At 34.1% G+C, this 19825-nt stretch overlaps 4 protein-coding genes across 7 annotated transcripts; 2 read left to right on the top strand and 2 right to left on the bottom strand.

Annotated features, from left to right (window-relative positions):
* Positions 1-443: 443 nt before the first annotated feature.
* LOC141697271 (uncharacterized) lies at positions 444-1424 on the top strand. Its single transcript, XM_074501562.1, has one exon. The coding sequence runs from the start codon at positions 444-446 to the stop codon at positions 1422-1424; it is 981 nt and encodes a 326-aa protein (XP_074357663.1).
* Positions 1425-4530: 3106 nt separating this feature from the next.
* On the top strand, positions 4531-11567 carry LOC141708146 (uncharacterized). Of its 4 annotated transcripts, XR_012569410.1 has the most exons (10): positions 4531-4686; positions 5908-6036; positions 6232-6271; positions 8012-8087; positions 8176-8376; positions 8472-8684; positions 8792-9211; positions 9298-9353; positions 9489-9563; positions 11549-11567. XR_012569410.1 is itself a non-coding variant. In XM_074511625.1 (7 exons), the coding sequence occupies exons 1-7, from the start codon at positions 4644-4646 to the stop codon at positions 9143-9145; spliced, it is 1056 nt and encodes a 351-aa protein (XP_074367726.1). In that variant the 5' UTR covers positions 4531-4643; the 3' UTR covers positions 9146-9377. The 4 variants fall into 4 exon arrangements, 1 of the variants encoding a protein (XP_074367726.1); XR_012569409.1 differs by lacking the exon at positions 11549-11567 and having other exon boundaries at positions 9489-10251; XR_012569411.1 differs by lacking the exons at positions 9489-9563; positions 11549-11567 and having other exon boundaries at positions 9298-9377.
* On the bottom strand, positions 10720-11946 carry LOC141697261 (putative F-box protein At1g67623). The gene is made up of 3 exons (XM_074501551.1): positions 11792-11946; positions 11533-11698; positions 10720-11411 (listed from the first exon to the last, which is right to left on the bottom strand). The coding sequence occupies exons 1-3, from the start codon at positions 11944-11946 to the stop codon at positions 11013-11015; spliced, it is 720 nt and encodes a 239-aa protein (XP_074357652.1). The 3' UTR covers positions 10720-11012.
* A 1626-nt stretch (positions 11947-13572) lies between these two features.
* LOC141708145 (nuclear cap-binding protein subunit 2) lies at positions 13573-18783 on the bottom strand. The gene is made up of 9 exons (XM_074511624.1): positions 18681-18783; positions 18443-18493; positions 17362-17585; positions 16572-16710; positions 16453-16486; positions 15373-15483; positions 14477-14533; positions 14259-14365; positions 13573-13936 (listed from the first exon to the last, which is right to left on the bottom strand). The coding sequence occupies exons 2-9, from the start codon at positions 18458-18460 to the stop codon at positions 13862-13864; spliced, it is 765 nt and encodes a 254-aa protein (XP_074367725.1). The 5' UTR covers positions 18461-18493; positions 18681-18783; the 3' UTR covers positions 13573-13861.
* Between the last annotated feature and the right edge of the window lie 1042 nt (positions 18784-19825).

The following is a 19825-nucleotide window of genomic DNA, read 5'->3' as shown; positions in this document are numbered from 1 at the left end:
TTTGTGCTATTTGAATTAGAATAAAGATTTTGTTTTTAGAGAATAAATTTAATTATCTGTTAGACAATTATTATCGGATTTGTGGAGCTGCGTCTCTATTTTTATGATTTTGATTATTGAGTTTGACCGCTGCTTTGAATTTCGTGATCTATTAGAATTATCGAGTAATAATATATTTTATTTTTTAGTTTTCGATTTAGAACTAATAGTCCGGAAGTGCGGGCTGTTACAGTTGGTATCAAGAGCAGGCTGTCCTTCGGAGTGTATTAGGTATGGGACTAGTACATTCCCTAGGATGCGATCCTTTAGACTATCGTATAGGTCTTAGAAAATTATTTTGGATTTAGGGCATTTATTTGTGTGATTATTTGATATGTTTGACTTTTGTGTTTTTTTGATTATTGACTATAAGTTTAGAATTTGTTTTGTGTGTTCTAGTAAAGATGGATGGAGAAAATCAGAACAACAATGAAAATCAGGGCAATAATGATGAAGGAGGAAACGTCTTTGACCAGCTGGCTGAAACTCTAGCTGTACTTGTGAATCAGCAACCGAAGCCCAACATCGTCTCTCAATTCAAGCGTTTGAACCCGCCAACTTTTGATGGAGCTACAGACCCGGCTATCGTTGAGATGTGGATCCAAGAGATGGAAAAAGCTTTCGGACTTCTGGGGAGCAATGAGGGACAAAAGGTGACCTTAGCTGTGTACCAATTGCAAGGAAGCGCTTACGACTGGTGGCTTATGGAAAAGAGAAAGAATGAGACGACAAATCTTGAAGAAAATCATGAACCGTACACTTGGGCAAAGTTCAAGAAGGCTTTAGAGGACAAGTACTTTCCGAGAACAGTTCGTCTGCAGAAAGAGAGGGACTTCATTCGACTTCAACAAGGTGGAAGAACCGTCATTGAATACGAAGCAGAATTTGCAAAGCTTGCGAAGTACGCGTCGACCCTAGTAGCAGATGAGAGCAGTCGAGCACGAAGATTAGAGGAGGGACTTCGAAGTGACATCAGGAATTCAGTGGCGTCGTTTGAACTTCAGACGTACGAGGCTGTCCTCAACAAGGCGTTAGTGATCGAAAGGGGCTTGGCAGAATCTGAAAAGGCGTCTGGCAGTTGGAATAAGAGGCGGTTCACTCAAACTAGTGGGCAATCTTTTCAAGAGGGACCACTCAAGAAGCCACACGTGTACGATAACATCGGGGGTCAAGGTGATCGAGAAAGGTGTTCGAGGTGCGGCAAGAATCATCCCGACAAAGTCTGCCGTTGGAATACTGGTGCTTGTTTCCATTGCGGAGAAGTAGGACACAAGATTTCGAATTGTCCGCACAACCCGCCACCGCCACCAAGGAAGGAAGCAGATAACAAGATGGGCAAGGGGCGTGTGTTCCAGCTCACAGGAAATGAAAACTATCGCAATTAAGGTATGATTTCTTTTCTTAAATGACTTGTTTAATTTAATTTCATTCTTGTGAATTTGGGGACCAAATTCTTTTAAGGAGGGAAGAATGTAAAATCCTTGATTTTATTTTTAATTTATTTATTAGATTTTAGATAATAATTCGTTTAGATAAATATTTTTAAATTAGAATATTCGGGAAATATTTTTGTGCAAGTTATTTGAGTTAAGAAAAGATTTGTTATTTGTGGAAATAAGTGTAAGAATAATTTAGAAAATCGAAATTTTTTTAGTTTAGGTAATTGTGTATATCAAATATTTTATTTATGGAATTTACTTGGAGAGGTTGTAAATCTTTAGGAGGAAATATTATTATTTCCTAGTTGAGATATAGGGTTTTGTATCGTTATAAATACACCATATTCGTATTCCTTGTTTTTATCATTAAAATTCGTAGGACTTTCTCAGCAAAAATCAGCTGTCTTGTAAAATTCGTAGAAAATTCATCGTAAGTCAGAATTCAGTGATTCTGGACTTTTCAGAAAGGTCTTTTCGTTATCTTCAGATTTCGTGTTTCGTGTTTTTCAAGAAAATATCGTTTAGAGGGTCAAAAAGAGTAAATTCAGATCTGGTCAGGCTTTGAGGTAAGTACTTTTGACTTACTTTTATTTTTCGGAAAATATATTTCAGTTCTGTTTTTAATTTCGTATAAGATATAAGAATTTTGATTTCGAAATTATAAGATATAAGTATTTGTGAATTTTAGAACCCAGTCTCTACGTTTTCGAACCCGTTCGTAATTTACGCTATAGTTCCGGAACTAGCCTTAGATACCCTTAGTAGGCGCACAAGTGTGCAACTTTAGATACCTATTAAGGGCGCGTAATTATTGAACTTTAGATGCCGACCACTGGCAAAGTGTGGTATAAAGAATAAGAATAAGAATTAGATGCCGGCTACTGGCAAAGTGTGGCCGTAGATCAAGACTGTGGTATTTATTAGAATTATCGTTTTGTTCTATTTTATTTTGTTCTGATCTGTTATAAAATCTGCTCTGTTCTGTTTTAAATTCTGAATTTTAAAATATAAAACTTGGGTTGGATCTACTTAACAAATTGTTTTACAAAATTATTATTGTTTGAGAAAAATCATTTTATTAAAACACCCATTGTTTTTCTGTTTAAGAGATAGTCAATTTGTACTTGCTGAGCTGTGTAGCTCACCCCTTTTAACATTTCAGGTTCGGAATTTGGAGCATATTAAAATTAAGGAATGAGAACTATGAGGAGATCTGTGCTGCTTCGTTTTGTGCTATTTGAATTAGAATAAAGATTTTGTTTTTAGAGAATAAATTTAATTATCTGTTAGACAATTATTATCGGATTTGTGGAGCTGCGTCTCTATTTTTATGATTTTGATTATTGAGTTTGACCGCTGCTTTGAATTTCGTGATCTATTAGAATTATCGAGTAATAATATATTTTATTTTTAGTTTTCGATTTAGAACTAATAGTCCGGAAGTGTGGGCTGTTACAGTCAAAGTGTGGTATAAAGAATAAGAATAAGAATTAGATGCCGGCTACTGGCAAAGTGTGGCCGTAGATCAAGACTGTGGTATTTATTAGAATTATCGTTTTGTTCTATTTTATTTTGTTCTGATCTGTTATAAAATCTGCTCTGTTCTGTTTTAAATTCTGAATTTTAAAATATAAAACTTGGGTTGGATCTACTTAACAAATTGTTTTACAAAATTATTATTGTTTGAGAAAAATCATTTTATTAAAACACCCATTGTTTTTCTGTTTAAGAGATAGTCAATTTGTACTTGCTGAGCTGTGTAGCTCACCCCTTTTAACATTTCAGGTTCGGAATTTGGAGCATATTAAAATTAAGGAATGAGAACTATGAGGAGATCTGTGCTGCTTCGTTTTGTGCTATTTGAATTAGAATAAAGATTTTGTTTTTAGAGAATAAATTTAATTATCTGTTAGACAATTATTATCGGATTTGTGGAGCTGCGTCTCTATTTTTATGATTTTGATTATTGAGTTTGACCGCTGCTTTGAATTTCGTGATCTATTAGAATTATCGAGTAATAATATATTTTATTTTTTAGTTTTCGATTTAGAACTAATAGTCCGGAAGTGTGGGCTGTTACAGTACACATTTTGCTTAACGCTCAAAACTTTTTGGAGAAGAAAATCCTCGAATATTTATTCAAGTGTTTTACCAAGTAATAGTTCATGTAGTTTTATTTTCATATCACGATCATGTTTGTTTGGTGCATCCATATGCTTTTTAATTGTTCGTTATTAAATGGGTGATCATTTCATAATACAGTATTGCGATTCTTTTCATTTATAAGAAGGAATATGGTGCATCTATATGTTTTTTGTTATCTAATAATATAATTAGAAGGACGGTTATTTATTTTTTACGTTTCTAAAATATCGGATAATAAGCATGCATAGCGCGGCCCAAAGTCCCTAGTTATATTATATAAGTTATCATTATTTTTTAGTATTTCATTAAATATTATTAAACATAGCATAACTAACTATATAACATAGTTCTTTTTAAAAAAAATAATAATTAAATAATGAAAAGTTATATGCCATCCACACATATAATTGAAATTGAACAAACACATAATTATAATGTTATTGAATTATTTATTCTTGGATAAGCAACCAAACGATTTTTTGAATAAATATGTACGTAATTTTCCATCTATTATTTTTAGTAATCGGCCATAAATACATAACTATGAAAACCTTTTCACTTAATCAACAAAAATTCCGTTAATCTGTAACTCCAAACATTATAAACAACATAAAAACCAAAAAAAAAAAAAAACTCTCACAAAGAGACTAAACAAAATTTAAATAAATTGGGAACTTATTTAAAAAATTAAGAATAATAAAAACAAGAAAAAATTGCTATAAAAACCCCCCTCACAATAGACGATAATAACATGAAATTTTATTATCTTTGATAATAAAAATAAAAATAAAAATAAAAATAATAATAATAATAATAATAATAATAATAATAAAATATGATTATTATACCATATATGTCGAAAATGCCCTCGCTACCAAAAATCGCCAGTTATCCTAAATCCTAAATTATTATATAATATATCGGATATTTTTTGGTGCTGAAAAACCCTAGAACCAACGCCTGAACCTACATACACGAAATTGGCACACCTCTCTCTCTCTCTGGATCTCTTAAGCAGCGATGGATGCTCAACGAGCCCTGCTAGATGAACTCATGGGTGCTGGTATTCTCTCTCTCTATCTCTCTCTCCCTCCCTCCCTCCCTCCCTCTCTCTCTCTTAATTAGTTTTGTCATCTATTCTGTATCTAATCACTTTTTAATTCAACAAATTGTAATTCCAACTGTGTGATGAATTGAATTTCATTTTTATATTTTAGTTTACGCTTCCCCGTATTATCCCTGTACATATGTGTGTGTAGGTTGTTGTGTAAAGCTGTAATTGAAAGGTGTTTTTGCGTTTTAAGTTTAGGTATTATAGTTATAATAGATAGATTGTGAATCGTTTATACGAGTTGTGGTTTTGTCTGATTTATCGTCTCTTTACTTCGATATTTCAGATTGGATGTTATTCGTCATTCAATTTAACGTAGTCAAGTTAAAAATTAGAGTTAGGTTCAAAATGGTAATTTAATGCCCCAATTTTGGCGGTGGGGTTTTTGTTATGCGTATCTTTTGAAGAGAAGATAATTAAAAGTCTGCATTCCCCAAATGCGGATTCCCTTTGTATTCAATTTTCTTCTGTTTGAGTGTATTTGGAAGATGTGTATCTGAATCAATATAACTTTGACTGATTGGAAGTCTGCCTTCCACAAATTCGGATTCCCTTCATATTTAATTTGCTTCTATTGAGTGTATGTGGTGGGATATGTGTATTTGAATATATATAATTTGGACTGATTGGAAGTCTGCGTTCTCCAAATGCGAATGCCCTTCATATTTAATCTGCTTCTATTGTGTATTTGGGAAATGTGTATATGATACTATATAATTTGGACTGTTTTTTCGGATTCTGGAACTGTGGTACAACTTTTTCTTTTTCGGCCTTATTTAAATAACTTTAGTGAAACATCTGTGTCCGTACTCATATATTTTGAAATTCGTGGACGTACTCTGTAGTTCTGTTGGATGTAAACCTGTAGTTCCGTTGGACGGAAAGCTGTAGTTCTGTTGTCCAAGTTAACTATAGTCTTACTTAATAATTGGAATATAATAGCGCGGGGCTGCTCCGAAGTTTTCCATTTTTCACTTTTTTCGTCACCGTATATATATATTTTCCTCTCCTTTTTTGACGGCAATACACCGATGAATTAGTTTACTGTTTTCCTGATCTTAATCTTAATTACTATACTTCTTCTTATATTCTTTCCTCCATGCTCTTTTGGCTTTAAATCTTCATAATATTTGCTTGTGTGCTCTTTTTAATTCAAATTTTCTGTTGGATTAGCTCGCAATCTAACTGAAGAAGAGAGAAAGGGTTACAAGGAAACCACTTGGGATGACAAGGATGTGTGTGGCTTTTATATGGTTCGATTTTGTCCTCATGATTTGTTTGTCAACACAAGGAGCGATCTAGGTTGGTCTACTGTCCTATATTAAAATTTTATATTATTTGCTATATTATTATCCCATTGGTGATCCACATTTTTATTAAGAAATCAGACTGGTAGATAACTTTTTGTTATTTAAAGGCGGCTAATATTAAATACTGCCAAAGTTGCAACTTTTTGAAATTGTATCCCTCTAACATGTTTCATTATTTTGACCGCAGGACAATGCCCAAAAATTCATGACCCGAAACTGAAAGAAAGGTAAACACGGATGTCCATTATAGATCTGTTTTATTTGATGTCTCTGTTGGTTTGATGTAAAGGTTTTTGATCATATTAGGACTTCTCGGAAAAGGTTTTACAGTAAAATAAGGAGCATGTTGTTATGCATTCAGCTTGGAACATCTATAGTGACATCCCTGTGTGATAATTGATCTATGTATTTGTTTATGTTGTTAATAAAATATGTATTGAATTCACTTACCAGGATTTAATAGTTAATAAAAGGAAATGTATTGGCTACTATCAAAAGTTCCCCTTGTTAGTGAATTACTGATTTGCAAATGTGTAGGGTGGACCCTAAAAATGAGTAACATGCATGGTATGCTAATAAGATTTGGGCTTCTGGCAGTTGCAGGTTTTTTACTTGAGGTAACCAATCTATAGCTTTTTTGAATAGATGCATACATAGAAAACAAATATCATTTACTAGCCTATAGGTAGAGGTTCTTTAGTAGGCCCTTCACTCATACTACCATGACAAATTGCACATATGCGTTGCCTATCAAAGACCTAAAACCCATCTTTTGGCAACTTAGGCAGAGAATTTGTTTGCAAATAATAGTTGTGATTCCATCTTCTATAGAAATTTTAATCTAACAGAATCCATATTAGAATGGCCGATTAATATAAACATTGGTGTGTGATTGCTACCTTACCTGGCATTTTCTGCTCTATGTAGTGGCTCTTGTTAGACTGTTTCAACTTTCACATGCTATAATACTTAGTTTTTAAGCACTCACCTATCTGCTCCAAGCATCCAAACCTTCTTAATCATCACAGTATTAAAATTGTATTGATGATTTGAAATTTATGTTACAAGTTTATATGGTGGAAAAGACAATGTATAAAAAGTAATACAAGTTCATTTTAGCACTGTACTTGTACTTGTCTCATAATATCTCGAAATTTGTTGTGAGAGTGATTAGACTTTGCGTGATGAAAGTTAAATGTATCAAGTAAATTGAAGTACATGTTTGTCCAGATAATAGCAGCTCTTAGTGCTAGGTTGCATGCCTTTTCATTTACATTTTGAGTTTAATTTTTTTTTAATTTGTTCTGGGTGTAAATTATGAACTGTATCGACAAAAAAAAAATTGGTATGAAATTCAGCTTTATGATGCTTTTCAAATTTTTGTATAATTTCCTGGGTAGGTTCTTTCATCTGAAAACATATGTTATGACATATGGTTGTCCATGTGAAATATGAATATGACTTCCTGCTTTAAATTGCTATTAACTTATTATTTTTAACACCTTTCCAATTTACATGATAACAAAATATCTGGCTACTCAAGAGAGAAGTCACTATCATTTGTTATTTTCAGTAATCTGCATAAATTTAGAATAAGTTTATTTAGTGATGCTTAAATTATCTAACAATTCTATAGTATATATAAAGCCATTGACATCTATGTTCAGGTGTGCCTGATTGATAATTGCAGAGGCTCTAAAGTACAGATTTGAATGTGTTGAAATATTCTAAAGTGCTGTAATGCCTATTACTTACTTAAATGTCAGTTTATGGCATAGCATAGCTTATTTCCCTTACCTGCAATGCCTAGCCTAGCGGACACCCCCTCCGTTCTTGGTAAAAAGGGTTCAGACCGTAGCTGGAGCATAGGGATGTGCATATTAATTGAATTAATTGACTTTTGTTAAAAAAGAAGAAGATTTCTCTTCTATTTTTTATCAAATTTAATTTATTGATGATTTATTTAGTTTTGAGAGTTCCCCAAGACATGATTCATTCGTGCCAAAGTTTGAAGCAGACCTGGCCCATTTCTGTGAGAAATTGGTGAGTTCATTTTTCTATTTAAAGAACTCAGTGGTCCGTAGTCCATTATCTGTTTGGATGTCTATCTTCATATATTTTTATGTTCTAGGTAATGGACTTGGACAGAAGAGTCAGGCGCGGGAGAGAACGTCTTGATCAAGATGTTGAAGTTCCCCCTCCACCTCCAGTTCCAATTGAAAAATCTGAGCAGTTATCAGTGTTGGAGGAAAAAATAAAGAACCTGCTAGAGCAAGTGGAGTCCCTCGGTGAAGCAGGCAAGGTTGATGAAGCTGAAGCACTAATGAGAAAGGTGAGTAGCATTTTTATTTGTTGAAGTAATGATTATGACTCTTGTGGTGTTGGAAAGATAAAGCTTAATCTATGATTGCATTTGATGCTTCACAGGTGGATTTGCTTAATGCAGAGAAGACAGCCTTGACACTGCAGCCCCAGAATGACAAAGTTTTAATGCTTGCTCAGGAGAAAAAGATGGCCCTCTGTGAAACTTGTGGCTCTTTCCTAGTAGCAAATGATGTAATTGAGAGAACTCAGTCTCACGTCACTGGAAAGCAGCATATCGGTTACGGAATGGTGCGTGATTTCCTAGCTGAGTTCAAGGTAATATTCTGAATTAGCCCGTCACCTTTGATGTTCTCTCTCCTTACTTCTTTGTATTTGTTGTTTAGTTTTTCTGGCTGAGAGTGACCAAAAAAATGAATAAGCAGGAAACTAAGGAGAAAGCAAGAGAACAGGAAAGGTTAGCAAGGGAGAAGGAAGCAGAAGAAAGAAGAAAACAGAGGGAAAAGGAAGTCGAGAGTAGACGTAGAAGAAGTGTTTCAGGTGACAGAGACAGGGACCGCAATCGTGATAGAGACAGAGAGCGGGATAGGTATCGAGACCAAGATCATGAAAGGTCTCGCGAGAGAAATGGTAGGGGAAGCCGTGAAGGGGGGAGAGGGTTGGATTCAAAGTACAGCAGTAGTAGAAATGGAAGAGAGGGAAGTAGAGATAGATACCGAGAGCGTAATAGGAGCAGGTCGCGTTCACCCAGCAGGCGTAGTCGCAGAAGGTCACCTTGAAATCCTGTCCAGTTATATTACTGAATTCTGTTGCTTAATGATGTCCGAACAATGAAATCGGAAGAGGTAGACATGTCTATTATTTGTTGTGTTTGATGATATTGTGTGCTGAATTATATCTTTCATGGGTGGAATTTTTTTTGTTCTCACAGCTTTGTTGAGACTAATCTCCTATCATCAATTAATTACTAAAGAAGAAAGTGATGAGGTAGGTATAACTTTTTTGTTTCAACTCTGTTCTGGTCTGTTTTTAGGCTATTTTTTTAACACATGTTCACCAAAATGTTACTCCTGGAATTTTAACTTGGTTTTTTGGGTATTCATGGGACTCTAATTGAAATAGTTAAAAAGATGGACTTGGTAAGTGTGCATGTGTAGACCAGCTGCTGAAATGGATCACTGTTTTCTCAACTGTGAGGTAACTCGTGAATCTCAAACTATTGGTGTGGGCCCTTTGACTGGCTTCCACCAATTAGCGGATGTAGCATCTGTATATATACATATATCTTTATGTTCTTTTATGCTTTTGGCTGTCTAAAAAAAACTTGTATTTGACCATGGTGAGCTTTATGTTGATGATTGCTTTAGCTAATAATTCAACAAACTCAAAATCGTGGGCTAGTGACAACGCCCCCCCCCCCCCCCCAAAAAAAAAATGACCAAAGTATTGCAAGTAACTTTAGTTTTTGTAATGGTTAACCAACAGTAATTGAATAGAACAGCCTATGTATGTTCCCTTTGTGTATTACATTTCGAATATTATTCAACTGATTGGGAAATCGATATATACTGAAACTACCCTAGAATTGATATAGTTGTGGAGCGTATAACCATCCTGTATTAGGCAAGGTGGGATGGTTGTCTGTTTGAAATATTGTATGGGGAAAGATATTTCCCATGCCTATCGTGAAGGTGCTATATGTGAGTGTGTTATGCTTGGTTTCTTACCCTTGGTGCAGAGGGTCAAAGAGTAAAAAGATAGTGATGCTTGCCGGATACTTAAGTAGATGAGTGCCTACAGATGAAAGCATTTGTAAATGGGAATGAAATTATGAAACCATGTGTACTTGAGTCGAGTTGGGAAGTTTTCAACATTTAAGGGTTACTATATGTTGTAAATGATGTTACTAATGATTTTGCTCTGCTAAATTCATTACTTAAAATATTATTGAATATTGAACAATAGTTGTTTTGTCTTTTTACCACCTGCTGAAGTAATATATATTTATAACTTTTAAGATTAAAAGGGTTCATTTAATTATTTTTCTGTCAGGAAAAGTAGAAATTTAAGTTAAAAAGAGAATAATAAGTACATAGTATGTAAGGAGTTATACTTATAACATTCAAGATACGGCTGTTTTTATTGAAATATAATAAACCAAACAAAACATTTAAATAAAAATAAAAAGAAGAAATATGGCAACTACTTAAACAGTTCAACATGCAAGTTATTTAAAACTTTTCTTAGGTTTAAATATTATTGTATTTGGAGGAAACAAACTCCAAAAAATATCAAGTTTAACTTTTATATCAGGAAAAAAAATCTTGAATTATTTTTAGGGAAAAAACAAACTTCATATTTGAGATGAGTATTATTGATGAACATCTTTTAGCACTTGCATAAAATTTTGAAGTTATCCAATGTGACTAGTGAGACATTGGCAAAATTGACTGCTTAGAACCCTTGTTATGGCTTGAAGAAGTAGAATCAAGTATGACCAATATACCCAATATAATCTATTGGAACTGTAGTGAACTTTAGTAAACATTCATTGCATTACAATCCAACTGTAGCAAAGCTTTAGAAAACTTTCATTGCGTTACAATCCAATCAAGATCTACATTAACAGCCTGAAAAAATAGCTAACTAGATAGATTTGGGCAAAATTTCCCAGAGATGAACTATTTCTTGATCACAAGAGCATGCCGCACATTCTAAGTCGGCAAGCTTATTCAACCCTATTGACTTTGCATGATCTTGCCTTGTGCAACATGTTGGCATTGCTTGTCCGACCACCATGGTATTCTTCACCCATATTGATCCAAGTGTTGTTGAGAAACTTTCTCGAATCTTTTGAATATTTTTTCTTTTTGTCTGTAGGTTTTTCATGTCGATAATAATCTTCATTCCCTGTTCTTTAGTTTCTTCTCCGTGTAAGATCATGATAAGACCTAACACATACATTGCTTCAAGGTGTCCAGATTTTGCAGCCTTCAACAAACACTCAATCCCAGAGTTCATCTCCATCTTCTCGAAATATCGTACCTAAAATTATAAAACAAAACCCTTAAGCATGTATACATAAATCAAGGCCAGTCATTAAATATATTCAATTTGTTGTGTTAAAATTAAGCAAACCAAAATAAACGCTGAAATTTATACTTACAATTCCACGCCTGCAGAGAGCTTCGGGATTTTCAGAATCGGCGCAACGATCGGAGAAAATTGCTTGTTTGTGATCGTTCAATGTCCATGGAACTACGGGGAACTTGTCAAGTGAAGCACGTTGAATAATGTACTTATCATCCGCAAATTTATGAAGAGTTTCGCAGCTGCAACAACACAAATAAATGATTTAACAAGCATGCACTAACATAAATATATATATTTAGTGATTCTATTGTGGACAGAAAATTTAAAAATACCTCAACTTGGCCTTGAACAAGTCACGGGAAGAAGATGCTGCAACGCGAGCAACAATATCAATGATCAATTCAGCAGGAATGGAATCAAATATATTTTTCTTGTTGTTTGTTTTCTTGAAATTTGTTTTCTTGGTAGCTTTAATACCTACACCCATATTTTCGAATGTGTGTTTTATTTTGCAATACTTTGATTTTGTGTGTGTTTATGTGCCCAGAGATTGCTATTTATATGCGCGGGGGTCAGATTACCGTTTCCTCCTCGTAATCGGTTTTGTTAATTTATTTTCCTTCACCTATTCGGTTTCTTTACACAGGAATACAAGTATTATGTATTATGTCGTATTATGTTTTATTAACGTGGCTACCTAGCCCACTATATACATAGATGTTATTATAATTAAATATTATTATATTTTTAATATATATATTCAATTTTTACTCTAATTAATCCATTCAATTAATCTTATAAATTCCTCTGAGAAAAGAAAATCTTCTATTTTTCAACTAATTCGTGATTGATACCGATTTCCGATTTTTACAATATATTAAATTAAAATGCTGTTCTGGGTAAAGCATTGGGCTGCAACTTTCTTTTTTGTGGGTAAATAATTGGGCTGAAACTTCATTGTCCAAAACCACATTTATACTTTTCTACTGTGTGGACAGTTCGGTTCTAGTTGGTTAACGACCCTATCGGGCCAACAAGTTTTGCTGGTTATCCCATTTCACAAATTAAAAAGAGTACTACCTAATTCAGGAGTACCACTTTGTTTCTTTCTTCAGGCCCAAAACGAAAACCCAACTCACATAATCAGCCATACAGCTCTTGCATCAACAATATTATCCTCTGTTGTCTCACTCACTCACCCCGAAAATTTATGACAACAAATACTCATTATCGTTCACCCTGAAAATTCATGAGAACATATACTCATTTATAGGGCTTGCATCAACATGACTCTGAAAATACAGCCACAACATAGGTTTAGGAACAGTCGAAATAAATTAGTTCAGTTTTTTATCCACTTTTACAGGAGTTTTTGGTTTGTTGATAACAAGATTCAATGTCGCTTATGTGCGGTTTATTTTGGTCCACATAATTTGCAAGCTATTGCGTGCGGCTGTGGAATTTACCTTGTACGTATCTGAATAATAGCGGCTACAAGTTCCCTCCAATAAAAAAAAAGATTCAGTCCAAGTATAATTAAATGTCAAATAATTAAATTCTATAATCTACCAAAAAGCTCGTTTTTAACAGTGCGTAACATGCAGTCGTGAGAACGGATTTCGTACAAAGCTGTCTCTTCATTTACTTTATTTCATGTATATTCTAACAGTTTTTTTGCAGTGTGGCCATGAATATATACCAAGTACAAAATTTTATAAATTTAGCTTATTTTGATTAGTTTATACTCCTTAATAATGGTGAATCCCAATGCACTCATATCAACCACACTAATTAAAATATATACCAAAATTATAAATTTTAATACTTACCACGTGCGCATGGCACACACTAGACAAATCCATATTCTAATTAACTTGAAATTCCTACCATGTGCATAGGTACAAAATGTTTAAATGCGATTACATCGAAAGACCTTTTTGTGGCCAGAAGCCATGCTAGCTTCCTCAAGCGTAGCCACTACAAAAACTTATTATTGGTTTTTACAGATGGAAATTTTGTAGGAATAGCACAAGATGATTGACAAACTATAAAAGTTTGGTCTAGGGGCTCTAACCAGAAAAAAAAACAGAAAAAGAAAGGAGTGGTTTTCAAATGGAGAAAAGTTCTTAACATTAGATCCCAATGGGGTGATTAGGTATGAAAGATAATTGGGGACCACAACCTATGCAACAAAAATCTAATCCATTCGACTAAATTTAGAGAATCAATTGCAATGCCCTAATGTCCTAGATGCACATCAAAAGCCCGAGAAACAAGTGCATAGAAATATTATCCTAAGATACAATATTATATGCTCTGTGTTACAAGCATATATAAAATAAATACTTTTTTTCTTCAATCCCCGGATTGATATGTTGCATCAGTCTGCATTTTGTCCCCAGCTAAGGGCGTCTTTTTCGATCATCTTCCTCCTCCTCGTCAGAATCACCACTCTCTCGGAAACGTGGATTCTTTTCCTGGTGAAAGGAATAAAAATAAATGGTGAATAATAATAAATATGGACAGGTACAAAACAATTAATAAGGTCACTTTTTCTGTTTGTACTCTGGGAATAAAAGATGCTTAAAGAAATATCAAATTTAGCAGCATCAGACAACTGCCAAAATATTTTCTCTTGTATTCTTTTAACATATTGAAAGTTTTCAATGTTCATATTTTTGGAAGTTTCGACCACACCCCGCTCCAGGGACCACCAAACACAGTTTATGTTGAGACCCAGATAGATGTGTTGGATATAGAAATAAGAAAGTACTATGACTTATGAGCACTGGAGTTTACCGGTCTGGAGTCGTGATCAGAATTTCTACGAGAATCATGATCTAAAGTTCTTTTAGTGTTCTCTGGCCCGAACCTGTCATCTTCCCGATGTCGCTTCCGCTGATAATCTAAGGTTCCATACATAATGCAAATTTGTTTTTTAAGAAAAACTGAATTATAAAATAATAGCATTATATTCATGATTTAAGGATGAGATAGATTCTCTAAATGATTAGTACCTCCTCTACCGTGTCGATTAGAGCCACCGTAGCCCTGTCTTCCACTGTTTCTACCATCTATAAAATACAAACAATACATAAGATATGTAGATATGTATTGAACCGGACCCCAAAAAGTATCAACGCCAAGACAGACAGAAAAATAACAAAATAAAGATCCGGGATAGTCATTAAAACTCAAACAGGTAAAATAATAGATACATTTACAAACAAACCTTCCATCATCTTGGTTAACAAGAATGCCGAGTTATGTAGTTAAAAGGTATGAGCTAATGAACTGTATATGTCATATTAGCTAGGCCTTAGCCAAGGCTACTGAACGAGATGTCTATCATGTTCACATCTATAAGATAACAAGACTAAAACTTAAAGGAAGCTATTAAACCATAATTAATATCCTCGCGCTTACGAAAACCTTAAATTTTACCATCAGAGATTACACATCCATGCTACACATAATCCTCTATGTTCTACATCAAGTACCAGCCAGGACAAAGCCCGGATCAAATAGGGTATAATATTACAAAACTCTATTTATTTATTACTGAAAATTCTAAAAATCTATTTTAAAACACAAAAACTAAAAAACAATAGGTGTGTACAATAACATTTTTGAGATAATTCAATGAATGTTTCAGGCTCTGGGGGCATATAACCCCTATTCCCGTCCCTAGGAACTAAAAAGGGGACCACTCTCAACCATCCCTGTCCCTGACAAATTTATATTTCTATAAATGACAACATTTTAAATTGCTGGTGGACTTTAGTTAAAATTAAATAATAGCATCAAGCCATTGATAGTTATATTGCAAGTCATATCCTCAAGAGTACAGTGATAGTTAGACAACAATAATGCTTCTCAAATTATGGATTAATAAAGCTATTTCTGAACTTACAATTAGAAGGCATGACAGGTGGAAAAGAGCCCAGAGACCCTACACCGTAATCTACTAGTTCCCTTTGTGCTTCCAACTCCTTCTGAACTAATTTTCCATAACCACCCCTGCGTACAGCTAGTTAAGGAACACTAAAGATTCAACTAATACAGTTGGCTTTTCAAAAGCAAATTAGAACAAGGAAACACAAGTAAATCTTGACCAAGAATATATTGATTTCAAATCAAACCATTATGTATGTTTCTTTTACATGCCACCATTACCTTCTTAATTAAGCCTCTAATAATAAGAAACATATCACTACATAATGAGTAAACAAAAAATATTATCATGTGTACTGCTTCACGGGTCACCAACAAAACGATGTGCTCAAATAATAATATCTGAGAAGAGGGTAATTGAGATAAACTTCACAGCATTGATCATAACTTTTAAAAAAAACAGAGACAAAAAATGTGATATTAATTTTTTTTAACGAGACTGGTTTGCATAAAAGCTAAAACTTACTGAACTTCATTTTTTGTAATGACAGCTGAACTTGCAAGAAGCAACTACATAGAGAAACCAAAATGCAGCAGAGATGTTGTAGAAATATGGAGTCAGGTGGTGCACAAGAAATGTAACTCTGACCTAGGGCTTAGAAGCAGATTTTACATTCTTATACCATAATGAACAAAAAAGCGAGGACAGGCACTGGATGGTGACGGCTGACAGAAAGAGGCAAGAGCGACTTCAAATGTTGATGTAATGATTTAGTCAGGTCCAAATGTAGCAAGTCATGAGTATTAATAACCGGCCGTTCCATAATTGGTGAAACTTAAGTTGGTAATTAATTAATGATCAGTAGTATGTGTTAAGTATAACCAACATCACCCAGTTTCTTGTTGCACTCGTTTGCGAGCCCTTGGTGTAACATGCCTTATTAATTCATTAGTCTTGGACAAGGCAATAAACTAGTTACTCTTACACAAAATTAGACGCGTCCTAAAATCCAAAAATCGAAATTAGGCCACTGATCAAATAATATATTTAAGTAGAATAAATAGGAACTGAAAAACATCTAATACGCTTAAAGGATATCTGGATCATAGTCGGTGCGATATTCATCGCGTACCTGAAAATAAATATACATGTCAGAGAGATGCAGCTTTAAGTGTAGAACTACAAGCTCAAGTAATAATAACTAAAAGATACATCACCTGGCCACCACTACGACCACGTCCCCATTGTCTTCCTTCTTGAAATCCCCAATCAAAATCTACACGAATAGGACGATCATCAAGTATTGTCCCACTTATGTATTTAACAGCATCTTCAGTATCCTCTCTAGAATAGTACCTACAGAAATGTAGTCCAAAGTTGTATTAGCATCTTAGTTACCCGGACTCTTCATTTTGCTTCGAGTACCCGTGTCGGACACTTGACACTCGGACATGGGTATAGACACTTGGACACTTATTTTAGGCCAAAAACATGTAAATTTTTCAGAATATTGCCGAGTCCGACACTTGGATATGAACCCGTGTCCGACACCCATACCCGAGTCCGGGTAACATAGATTAGCATAAAATTTCAATTTTTAACCTATTTTCCTCATTTGGCTTTTAGACTGCATTTCAACTGAACAGAAAAACAAAATCTTAAAAACTAAGCTGCTAATAGGAGCAGAAATAAACTTGAACAGGATAACACAATAACCCTATTGCATATCCAGTAATCAGGTTTTTATGTAAAAAGCACTTAAACAGATAGCTGATAGAAGTCTAACACCAAACAACACGGCTGCGGAATTCGTGCATGTAGAAGGTTTAAATTGTAAAGATTGCCTAGATGAGAAGCGTGTCACTTCATATGACACGAATCATGGCTGCAAACAGGCTTACATAATATGTACAGAAATTTTACATGTCCAAAAGTAAAAGAAATTGCTAAAGAAACACTCAACTAAGTTAGTTGAACTAACCAAAATTATGAAGGCAGGGGACTTACATGATAAAGCAAAAACCGCAAGGAGTTTTAGTGTTCTTATCTAATCCCATAACTATTTTTTTGATTTCTCCTGCTCGAGAGAACAGTTCATATGCTTGTTCTTCAGTTGTGTAGAATGACATATTGCCAACATAAACAGTTGTTGAGGTGAGGAGAGCATTCTCAAATTCTTCTTGCGAGCCTTGAAACCTTCTATCCCGGTACGCAGAGATCTTGTTTGGATCCTAACATTGAAGAAGAAAATAAAAACACATTGACAAAAACAACTTACAAAAACAAAGAGAGCGTTATAATAAAGGCTATCATAATTATATAAGAGAATAATCTGCCAAACATTTGAGTTCAAAATTTACGAAGTGATGAGAAATAACCTATATCTCATTGGTTCCAACCCCAAATCCATCTATCATAAAATACATAACCAAGCAAACAGTATTTTACATCTAGATGAAAATTAAGTTCTGCATTAAAGTATTATTTTTTATTTTAAGTGCAAAATACTGGGCACAGTTTAGGACTAGTAAGCTGTTTCATCGAGCGCGTTCTAGTTCCATGTAGATAATACTCACAAGCACCACGAATACAATAGTCCTTCCAACATTTATTCCCCTCATCCCCTGTCCCTCGTATATTTCAATTAACATAATTCAAAATAACGTTTTCCTTATATGTTTGACCAGACTACTGACCCGACTACACTATTGCTCACATATAGGCTATCCACAATTCATAAACTTGCATCCAGTGAATTATTATATAGGCATCGTGATCATAAAACACAATACATAATAAAGAAACACCAGTAAACTACATTAATACGATATCTAACTTCTTATCTGTTTTAATTAAATGCCAGATATCAAACACAGCTTAACAGTACCTCCACATTGACTATCCGTAAACATACGATACTTCATCAAGTTTAATTTCTAATTAGCTTCTAATAATATACACGCAATGTAGCATACGAAAATTACAAACTCACGTGTCCATTAAGTATACAGAAACCGTAATGTAGCTCAAGCAACATCGAAAAATTATTAGAAAAACATGCGTATGTTCAGCTCGTAAGTAGAATTACCTTGAACAGTAAGGCCATTGGTGTATGTGTAGCACAAAATGAACAAATCACCTGCGAATTGAACGTAATTTGTGTAAGCGTTGAGAGCTAGGGTTTTAAAAGCTGTAAATTGGGGATAATTGTGCTAGGTTTTTAAATCAATTGAAGCTTAATTGAGTATAATAATGATAAATGTAATATATACATACAAGTGTAGACAGATAGATACATACAGATTTTGGGGGGAGAGAAAACTGACCTGGATTGTTGCCGAGAGGCGGAACACGGAGGCCGGAAGAGAGAGGAGAGAAATTATAAAGGAGTTCAAGTAGCTTGAATTGAGTTTATTATTTTTTTGATGAGATTTTTCATATATTTAATTTTTAGTATTAGTTGAAATTGGATTTTGTATATGAGAAATTATTATACACTAGCACATTTTTAATTTTTAAAAATATTATTAGTATTTTTATTTGTATTGTGTTTTATTTTGAACCTAGTTTTATTTAATTTTTTAAATATTTAGTTATACACTCTTAATATTAAAATTCTACTTGTTTTTAGAAATAATATAAAATTATTGTTTTTTTATACTCTCGTAAATAATGGAATCATTGACTCGCTTAATAGTATTTCAAAAAAAAGACTTTACTCGTTATAATTAAATAAAGCACCAATTTGATTATATTAAAATTGAATGAATATTAATTTTAAAATAAATATTGATCCACAATTGATAAAAGTAAAATTAAATTATCAAAAGATTAAAAGGCTAGATTATCAATTTCATTTATTCAAAACCAAATCATTTCTCCAAAATAAAATATTGTTTAGAATTGATTTGTAGTATTCAACGGTTTTCATCGGTGATAGCATAACCATTGACGATCACCCTAGATAGTGTATTTTTATCTCTTTATTTTATGTATATATTGATAACTCTTGATGGCGGGGCTGCTCCTTCAACGCCGTTCCTGGATCTTTCGCCGTTGTGGAGGTGTAGTTGTGATGGGGTTCCTACAAAACAACACCGGAAGGGGGTTTGGGTCCCGCTGCGCCTCCGGTGTGAGCGTAAGAACTCGCTTTTGGAGAAGATGAAAATGGACATGAATGCGAGGTGGTTGTGTGTGTATATGAGTGTGAGAGAGTGATTAACCCCAAAACCTTACCTTCTTGGGCTATTTATAACCCAATGATAGGGTTTTGGGGTTGGTACCTTTGAATCGTAGCCATTGGTTCTGGGAGCGGAGGACACCTGGCTGGAGTGGATGTTTTACACATGTCAGTGCGGGACTGGCTGAGAAACGTTCTGAGGATCTTCTGACACGTGCCATGATTATTCACATTATTGATGTGTGACAGTTGTCCCTGTCATGTGCTTGGGCCAGTGTCTCACGTGCTGGG

The sequence above is a fragment of the Apium graveolens genome, chromosome 2 (assembly GCF_009905375.1).
Source record: "Apium graveolens cultivar Ventura chromosome 2, ASM990537v1, whole genome shotgun sequence".
Lineage (NCBI taxonomy): Eukaryota > Viridiplantae > Streptophyta > Magnoliopsida > Apiales > Apiaceae > Apium > Apium graveolens.
Note: the sequence above shows the minus strand (reverse complement) of the source record. Positions and strands in the feature narration are given on the sequence as shown.